This window comes from Raphanus sativus, chromosome 3, assembly GCF_000801105.2.
Source record: "Raphanus sativus cultivar WK10039 chromosome 3, ASM80110v3, whole genome shotgun sequence".
Lineage (NCBI taxonomy): Eukaryota > Viridiplantae > Streptophyta > Magnoliopsida > Brassicales > Brassicaceae > Raphanus > Raphanus sativus.
Window position 1 is genome coordinate 12718824 of NC_079513.1, and position 10581 is coordinate 12729404.

Sequence of the window (10581 nt, forward strand, 5' to 3'; positions counted from 1 at the left end):
CCGGAACTTTGTAATTGAGTGATAAAAAGAAGAGATTGGGACACCAAAACGTTTCATGTCAGATCAAAAAACTAAGTTATATTTTTTTCAAAAAAAAAAGAAACTAAACTAAACTACTTCTATTCTCGAAAATAAAATTATCTAAAATTTTCACGTTTATTAAGAACATAATAAAAATTTACAACTTAACCTACTATTTATTTTTCTATACACTTTTCAATAACTATCCACTAATAAAATTTATTCAAGTAAAATATTAACAATTAATTTTTCTCAAAAATATACAAAATACCTTAAATATATAAAAAAACCTATCTTTGTGGAACAAGAATAAAATTTAGAAAATCTTACTTTCGGAAACGGAGAGAGTATTACTTTTGAACAACCACATAGGGATGGCAATCAAGGACCTGGACCGCGGGCCTGGCCCGTAAAGGCTTACTGCGGGGCGGGATCGGGCCTCCATTTGATAAGCCCGCAAAATTGCGGGCCTCGCGGGACGGGCTCAAGCGGGACGGGCTCAAAGCGGGACGGGTTCAAAGCGGGATGGGATCAAAGCGGGACGGGCCGAAAGCAGGATGGGTTAAACCGCGGGATTTTGAAAGACCCGCAATCCTAAGTCGCTATTTATGCTTTCACCCGAGAGAGAGAGAGAGAGAGAGAGAGAGAGAGAGAGAGAGAGAGAGAGAGAGAGAGAGAGAGAGAGAGAGAGAGAGAGAGAGAGAGAGAGAGAGAGAGAGAGAGAGAGAGAGAGAGAGAGAGAGAGAGAGAGAGAGAGAGAGAGAGAGAGAGAGAGAGAGAGAGAGAGAGAGAGAGAGAGAGAGAGAGAGAGAGAGAGAGAGAGAGAGAGAGAGAGAGAGAGAGAGAGAGAGAGAGAGAGAGAGAGAGAGAGAGAGAGAGAGAGAGAGAGAGAGAGAGAGAGAAGAGGATTAGACATTATGGAGCTCCGTTGATCGTGGTTTCAGGTTCGATGATGCTTCCGGTCTCCTAAGCGCCTCTGATCTGCACCGATGGAGTTTCTTCAAGCCATCATAAATGATAAGAAAAACATTTGTTTTGTATAAACTTAATGTATTGATCTTATAAGAGTATGCTTGATCATGTGCAAGCTGAAACTCAATTCTTGTCTATGTTTGTTTGTACATATAAAAACAATCAATGTAATATTCGATGTCCCGCGGGATGGCCCGCGAAAGCCTACATATTTTGCGGTACGAGATTGGGCAGCTAATTTGAGAACCGCATCCCGCGCGGGACAGACCCACCGTGTACCACCAGAAGCCGAACCCGCAGTGGTTCGGGACGGAATGGGACGGGAAAACCCAATTGCCATCCCTACAACCACATAAATATAGACATTTGTTTTCGACTCATTTAAATTCATGGAAAAGAGAATTTATCAATATATAGATTACATTTTTATTGGGAATTAGTCTTAACCTCCACATAAATCTGAGATACTTCAGATTGATAAAAATAAATATTATTAGTTGATATTATTGGAAATATATAAATGATAATTTAATTGTGAATATATGTTATATTCTTAATATACATAAAATATATATATATATATATATTTATATATTGAAGGAGAAAGTATACTTTAGCAATAATAGGCTCCTATAATGTTTTCTTTTTCATGCAATATAGAAACTCATTATAAAGAAAGAAAAAACTATTTTCCTCTTGTATAAATATATGAATACTCGTTTAAGACAAGGTAAAATCCATATAGATTTGGAAATGTATATTAGAATAAATATATTCTATATTACTATATAGATTTGAAAATGTTCTAAAACGTACATTCCATCAATCCATACAATTCTAGCCATCCAAACTTTGGTACAAATCGAGCGTGACGGTTCCCATATCTTCCTCCAAGTCATCCTCTAACGCCAACGCATCGAACCACATGGACAAACCACTGTCGTCTCCACTAGCTTCACCCGGTAGCTCGAACCGACAGAGAGGACACGAGTTATGACTAGTGATCCAAGGAATAATGCAATCATTATGGTATAAATGGTCGCAAGGCAATCTCCGAGCAGATTCTCCAATCACGAAATCTTCCCTGCATATGGCGCATGGTAAAGTAGAGTCGTCTGAGGAAGAGCAACACAACGTTGAAGATGAAATTTCAACGGTCGGAATCAGTTCCTCGTTTTCTTCGTTTTCTTGATCATCAAGACCAACCTCAAAAGGGGTTGAAGAAGAAAACGTAGAGACTACATTGCATAGGGGACAGTATGGAGAAGGAGAAGTAGAAGATGAGAGGATGGTAATGATCATGTCACATTCATTACAAGTGTAACTCCGCCGCTCCAATTGGTTGTCACCTCTGTCCCTAGACATTGAAGAAGTGGTGGTTGAGACTTGAGAGACTTTTTAAATATTCTTTTATAATGCTATTTTCTTCAGATTCTCATTCTTATAATCTGTGATTATTAAATACTGACATTTCAGAACCTTCGTAGTATATGATATATTTGCGTATCTCTAAGTTTTCGTATTTCCTCTTTTGGAGATTTTAAAAATTATAAGCATTGTTATAAAATGTAATGATTATCCATCATACGTCACCTAATTAAACACTGGTCAAAATTTCCTATCACATAGATACTTGTTTTGACCTCATATATGAAATTATCATTATCGGCATAACAAATGTTCTTACATGAGCAGTGCCGGACAAATATTTAGTACTGCCCTAATCAAAATTTAAAATTATGTCTTTATACGTATTTTATCTATATCGCAAAAAATTAAAGAATAAAATAGTTGTTCATTTAAAAGACCAAAACCTATAACATGTTTATAAAAACAGTAATATTATATACAGTTATTGTTAGAAATATAATTTTACTTACATTTTTTCCACAAAAATATCCATTAGATTCATATAATCAAGTTTTTCAACCATAACCGTTTCAATTGATAATATAATTAATCCATTTAACGTAGTTATTTGGAAGACCGCAAATAAATCTTTATTAACACTAATTTCGAAAAATTTCTTTTATATGTGGCAACTACATCGAAATGGTCAACAATATACGATAGACAATTCATGTGTTTCGAATTCTTTTGGACATTGATTATTGAAGAATATTTAGTTTCTTAAACAAATCATCACCAATTACATATGAAATTGTAACATTCATTAAAGAAACTTCCAGATTCAAACATGATGCCTTCAAAATATCTTCGCTTGCATCTATTAACCTTTTAAAAATTGAATAAAAATCCAAAAACAAATTCATAATTTTGGAATTTTTCAAATCTGAATTCAAGAGAAATTAGAACTAGAGCTTTAACAAATTGTATTCTAACTAAAAATGTCTAGTAAATTATATTTTAATGAGAAAATTTACAAGATTTATTAATTATAGATGAAACAATTTTTTTTTTAAATATGCCCCAATCATTTGGATGCCCTAATCCTTTGCTTGGGTGGCTTGCCTTCTGGGCCGGCCCTGTACATGAGAGATATAATATATAGTTTTTGTACTATAAAAAGTTAGTAGTTGTACATGGGAGACAATCATAATATACAAATCAATATAAAATTGTCACTCTCTCATTTTGTTACGTAACTTACGTTTTTTCCTTTTCTCATAAAATAAAAACTCATCATATCATAATTCACTAAATATTTAAGGAAGGCAAAATTCGCAACCAAAATTTTTTTTTTTGATCAAACCACAGTTTTAACTCTAAGAGCATTTTTATCGGGGAGGAGAGGGGATTTTAGTGGGGTTTTAGGCAGTGGCGAATCTAGAAAAAGAAAATTGTGGGGACATAAAATAAATAATAGGGGAAAAACAGCTTTGGAGGGGTTTGAACCAAGGTCTAGAGGGGGCAAACATATGTCTGAAACCAATTATGCTAAGGAAAGTTTATTTTTTCTAATGGAAATTTCTTAATATGTAGATTTTTGTGGGGCAGTTGCCTCCTCCCTACATAACGTAGGTTCGCCACTGGTTTTAGGGGGATCCACAAATTCACTAAAACCAAGAGGAGAAGTCGCCAGATAAAAGGTGCTTGCAGTGGGTTTTTTGCATTGTTCGCAGGCCTCACCGACACGTGACGGCCCTCGATTGATGCTATTTTAATTTTTTATTTTAATCAGAAAAGTTAAAAAATAAAAATTTAAAAAACCCTAATAGATTTTAGGGATAAAGATGCTCTAACTAGGGAAAAAGCTTTACAAATGGTAGGCTGGACTTAGCAAAAAATTCGGCCACATAAATGGCTAAACGAAAAACAATACGAAATAAATTACAATATAGAGAGACATGAAATATCTAATCGCATCTCTAATGTAAAACTTTATGTTTTCCCTTCAAATTAGAGTAAAATTGAATATGGAGTAAAATAGTTCCAACTTTACTCCATTTTTTAATTTCATAATGGAGTAATGAATAAACAAAATATAGATTACTCCATTTATGTTGTAAATTTTATTTCGGAGTGGGATATGAAATTGGGTTGAACTATTCCTTACTTCATATTCACTTTTACTCCATTTTGGAGAGAAAAAGGAGCTGAGTTAGAAATACCCTAATGTCTGATAACAAACTTTGAACTTCATTGTTTCCTTGTCTTGTGAATACTAAGTAGTTAAGTGGCACCACAGATCGTGATTCGAAGAACCACATCAACTTAAAGCCTTTTTAATTCTTCTTGAATTCTTCTCAGATTCCAAAACAAACTTCAGAATGAAGTGTATCTGCTACCAATTCGAGGGTATAAAACAGCCAATAACATAACCATCCAGAAAGGGAACTTCATGAATGTTGGAGACAGGCTTCCCATGAAAAAAGAGAAAACAGTCTTTAAAACATCAAAGAAGAACTTGTTCCCTGCAGTAAGATTTTCCCAACAGAAAAGAGAATTTGATAGAACTTACTCCACAAATGATTAAAAGTGGCAATAATTATTCATCCATACACATGGAAAACGATTGACCAATACCTTAATAACTACCAACGTAACTGTGAGTAAATGAAGCTTACGAATACACCAAACAGTTCTAACTATTTTTCTATCCTCATCAGCTCTTGAGACCCAAAATGATATAAGCACGGATTGCACCCTTCTCAAGCTGGTTAGAGAGATAGAGAGATCAAGGCACCCGTTGATGAAATGGAGATGGAATTGGAAAAATTGAGATGGAGATAAGATGGTGATGGGATCCGGTTTGTTTATGTTTGAAAGAGAACTATGGAGATGGGAAATAGCACTTCATCGTATAACTAACTTACTATCTTAAAGAATGGACGTACGGCGTGTTGATGGAGGATGGATTCAAGCTGCTTGTTCGTATAAAACAACTCAGCCAGAAAAAAGGGAGGGAGCTGGATAGAAGATACCTTGAATCACACAATCTAATGGATCGATGTGTAACCACAAACTCTATGGAATGGAGCTTGATATAATACAGATTGCTCTCAAGGATGTTTCTCACAAATACTAGAAAGACTTAATTAGGTTTAGTTGCTATGGGCATACTGACTTATATAATTTCCAAAGGTTGAATGATATAAGGATGTTTATAGATGCTTATACTCGCTGATGCAGTTATGCTCTTCTAGGGGTCTTTGAGCAAATTTATTACGTGACTCAATCTTAGGATCTAAATAAAGAAATAGGCTAAACAATGCCTTGACTCAAATCAAAGAAAATAAAATAAAAGACTTAGAACCTGCAAGAAAATCTGGTTAGTCCAAATATCAAGTAATGAAATGATTCTTACCTTAGTTACCACTTGATAGTGTGGTTGTTTTGGATCTTAACTCTTGTCTTGATGCACGCCGTTTCAATTAAGGGGAGATATGGTAAATAAGGAAACCATCTCTTTATGTGGAATGAATAGCCATAGAATAACATCATCTCTTGGACTGTCTTGTAAAACAAGGTGGGATTTCTTTAGCTTCTTATCCTGATTGAGAACTTGTCTAAACGTTTGGTGATGTCTTCTAAGTTAGGGTTGATGTTGGCATTGGTAAAGAATCGATACCATTCACTGGCTTCACATAAGCTTATAATCACCCCCTTAGTTCCTGATCTTGTTCTTTGTGCTTGTCTAAGAGTAGGAATGTTGATATCTGGTTATATATCCTCATCAGAATCAATCCTGGGAAGGTGAGAATATAGCTCAAAGCGACAAAGAAGCCAGAAACGAACCTGGTAAACTCAGAAGAGGAGCTGTATACTGCAGTAATGAAACACACTAAGGCGAAAGAGATGACACCAACAGGCACATTAAAGTATAAAATCAACCACTAAGACTGAAGGAGAAGAGTCCATCTCTACAATCCAAGGGAACCAAAGTAAAGGAGAGATGGAAGATAACAAAGTCCTTGAGTCAGAGTAAATCGAAAATTTAGAAAATTCCAGTTCTTTATCTACACTCAGAAACGTTCTTGTTAAAGTAACAATGGGAGGAGATGCAGTGAGGATATGAAGAACCCGTCGGAGATAAAGGGTCTGACCAAGATGTGAGGCTCCGACAAGGAAAGCTAATCTGTCGGGCATGGAAGCTTGATAGGGAATGATAAACTACCAGAGAAGAAAGCTCTGACAGGAAACAAAGGTGTCAGATGGTTCAGAAGGTTCAAGCTCCTAAAAATGGCCGGAATCCAAGATGGAGGAAGAAGGTGGTAGCAAATGAGGCTTGGTGGCTAGGGTTTTATGGAGAGAGTTTCACAACCAATATTTATAATAAAACTTTAGATTTATGGAAACAGGTAAAAATGGATTATATGAGGAGATTTAATTATATAGTTTATTCGAAATGAATTATTGTATTGATAACAATTGTAATGTATATGAATCGCAAAAAATGAATAATACAACTTGAAAAGAATATTTCTAAGTAAACCAAGCAGGTGTAGTTAGGCAGCGAAGGCGGCTCGAAAAGTTTCTAATGGACCCGAATTCAAAACCTCACATATTCAGATTATCAATATGTATGGCTAAGTGATAGGGATATCCAACTCCTTTTACGGAGAACCAGATCTATTTGGTGCCGGTGGACAGATCTTAGTAGATTAGTTGGTTGGGTTCAGCCTACTTCACCCCATATATATGAGATCAACAAAAAGGGAATATTTCTAATTTTTTTAATGTTTTTGTAGTGTCATAATGTACAGAGCTTAACTTGTCTTTTTATCTAACTTTTAGGATTGTACCATAAAAGAAATAAAGAGATCACTACCAATACATTATTGTTCATCTCATTCAACTATTTCGGATATCTCGGATGCACATACTATGCCTTACTTTGCAGATCTGACGTTGTTGAGTAACCGTTTGTTTCGAGGTAATTCGGTCTTTATCGTCATTTGTTTGTTCGTAATTCAGTCATTTGAGCTTTAGAATTACACTTAGACTAAATAGTTAGGCATGCCTGATGAACCTCGGAGGCATGTACTATGCCTTACTTTGCAGATCTCATGTTGTTGAGTAACCATTTGATTTGAGGTAATTCGGTATTTGTTGTAATTCATTTGTTCGTAATTCGGTCATTCGAGTTTTAGAATTACACTTAAACATTTTGTCAAGTCAACTTTAGTGGATTTTTATATGCTGTGTTAAATCCAACTCTAACACTTGTGTGCATGCATGTGCTTCATTAATAAAAAAAAGTAAACATTCACTTAGGGCAGCAGACTTTTAAACTAAATGAAGGGAATCAAGTAAAGATTAAAGACATGATATAACTATAAAACATGAGATTATCTGTAAACAGTGGTCTTTAGGATAAATAAAATATAGATTTGTGATGAAAACATGGATTTCATTACAAAAATGTAGAGAATTGTTAATTATTAATGAAGGAGGGTAACTACAGTGATAAAGAGTAATAGTTTTAGAGGTTGATTGTTTGCTGTTTCGAAAAAGGTTTTTGGTTTTGGATTTTTTTTTTAAACTATTTTTTTACCAATTAAGATTTTTGAAAAATAGATTTTCTAAAATTTAAGGAAACCAGATTTGGAATAACTACCTACTAGGTAGTTACCCGCGCCTTGCGCGGGATGAGATGGTTAGATCAGCAATTTTTTGAAAATATTAGAAAGTATATATATATAGTTTGGAATTTGGGTTTTGTGTGTTTTTTTGTGTTTAATCTCGGTGGTGCTGATTTTACGGTATAGACGTCACTGAGATAGAAACATATATAAATCATTTACTTGAGTGACATGTAAAAATTTACTGGAACATAAGAGTAAACACAAAACATGTTACCTGGCAACTGCGAAAGCATGTAATCATTTATTTTATCCACTTCATCATTTGTGGGAGTGAGAATGGCTCGATGTCTATACAAATCTTTAACTGTTGAGGTTTGAAAAGCTTGTCCATAAACCTCTTTTTCCATAGTCTCAATAGTTTATACATATCACCGGTGTGATTTATCTTACTCTGATTCATTTGCAAGAACTTGCATATAAAGATTTAATTATTATTATACAATTTGATTTTCATATACATGATTTTTGTATAATAACATACCTTCCTCGTAGGTCATTGACTTCAAACATGTAAGGATTCCACAGAACTTGGCTGTATTCGTTGAACCATGTAAGAAGAACTGATTTTGTGTATAATATCTAATTCGAGTAAGATAAATATTATTAATATCTAATCAAATTATATGTACGTAAATATTTGTGTAATCACACTCTTTGCATAGGTTTTATGTATAAATATTATTAATATATAATCAAATTATTATGTATGTAAATTTTTGTGTAATCAAACTTGTTCTATATTTCTTTCTTTGCATCTTACTCTTGAACTCATTTTGTTTATCTCTCTATGGCTCTCTCTCTATGGCTCTCTCTCTCTCTCTCTCTCTCTCTCTTTCTCTCTCTATGGCTCTCTCTATGGCTCTCTCTCTCTCTCTCTCTCTCTCTCTCTCTCTCTCTCTCTCTCTCTCTCTCTCTCTCTCTCTCTCTCTCTCTCTCTCTCTCTCTCTCTCTCTCTCTCTCTCTCTCTCTCTCTCTCTCTCTCTCTCTCTCTCTCTCTCTCTCTCTCTCTCTCTCTCTCTCTCTCTCTCTCTCTCTCTCTCTTTCAGATTTTATCAGTATTGATGAGTATTTAAAAAATAAGATTAAGATTTTAACATATTTTTATTTTAAACATACGAATCGTATTAATGCCCCCACACGGGCATTAATACGATTCTTATGTTTTATGTATAAATATTATTAATGTCTAATCAAATGTTTGATGTATTATTAAAACTAAATTTGTTCTTCAGATGTTTTATGTGTTATTAATATAAATATGTATTATTCAAAATACGATTCATATGTTTTATGTATTACTAAAACTAAATTTGTTCTCCATTCGGTCTTTGTGGTTCAAAACTATAAGCATTTTAGACATTACTTAATTCAATATACTTTGAGGTTTAAATTATTATTCTCTCTCTCTCTCTCTCTCTCTCTCTCTCTCTCTCTCTCTCTCTCTCTCTCTCTCTCTCTCTCTCTCTCTCTCTCTCTCTCTCTCTCTCTCTCTCTCTCTCTCTCTCTCTCTCTCTCTCTCTCTCTCTCGGTATCCCCCTCATCGTAAACCATTTTTTTAGAAATATAAAAATGTAAACATTCTTTAATTCATCGATTATCTTTTAACTACCACAATTTTGTTTTATATGGGAATGTTTCATAGTTTTAATATTTTATCATGAATTTTTCTTGGGTGAATTACCAACTAATCATAGTTTGTCAATTAATATACCAGTTTTATAAAATTTAAATAAATAAAAATAATAATTTGTGTTAATTTTTTAAAATAAATGAAAAATATTAGTAGCTGCCAAAAGATAAATTTTTTTAACAATTTTAAAACCGTCACAAAAGAGTAAATCATTAAACATTAAACACTATACCCTAAACCCATGGACAAAACTTAAACCCTTGGGTAAAAATCCAAACACTAAACCCTAAATTCTTGGATATACCCTAAACCCTTGGATAAATCCTAAACACTAAACTGTAAAATCTTGGATATACCCTAAACACTAAATCTCTCTCTCTCTCTCTCTCTCTCTCTCTCTCTCTCTCTCTCTCTCTCTCTCTCTCTCTCTCTCTCTCTCTCTCTCTCTCTCTCTCTTCTCTCTCGGTATCCTCTTCATCGTAAACCTTTTTTTCTTTGAAAAATATAAAAATGTAAACATTCTTTTAATTCATAGATTATCTTTCAACTACCACAATTTTTTATTTATATGGAAATGTTTCCTAATTTAATATTTTATCATGAATTTTTCTTGGTGAATTACCAACTAATCATAGTTTGTCAATTAATGTACAATTTTTTAATATAATAAATAAAATAATAATAATTTGTGTTAAGTTTTTAAAATAAAAGAAAAATATTATTAGCTGCAAAAAGATGAAATTTTTTTAACAATTTTAAAACCGTCACAAAAAATTAAATCATAAACACTAAACACTATACCCTAAACCCATGGACAAAGCTTAAAACCCATGGTAAAAATCCAAACACTAAACCCTAAATTCTTGGATATACGCTAAACAATAAATCTCTCTCTCTCTCTCTCTCTCT

At 33.7% G+C, this 10581-nt stretch overlaps 1 protein-coding gene across 1 annotated transcript; it reads right to left on the reverse strand.

Annotated features, from left to right (window-relative positions):
• Window positions 1-1708: 1708 nt before the first annotated feature.
• Window positions 1709-2368, reverse strand: LOC108845210 (probable E3 ubiquitin-protein ligase RHC2A). Its single transcript, XM_018618461.2, has one exon. The coding sequence runs from the start codon at window positions 2356-2358 to the stop codon at window positions 1831-1833; it is 528 nt and encodes a 175-aa protein (XP_018473963.1). The 5' UTR covers window positions 2359-2368; the 3' UTR covers window positions 1709-1830.
• Window positions 2369-10581: the final 8213 nt, after the last annotated feature.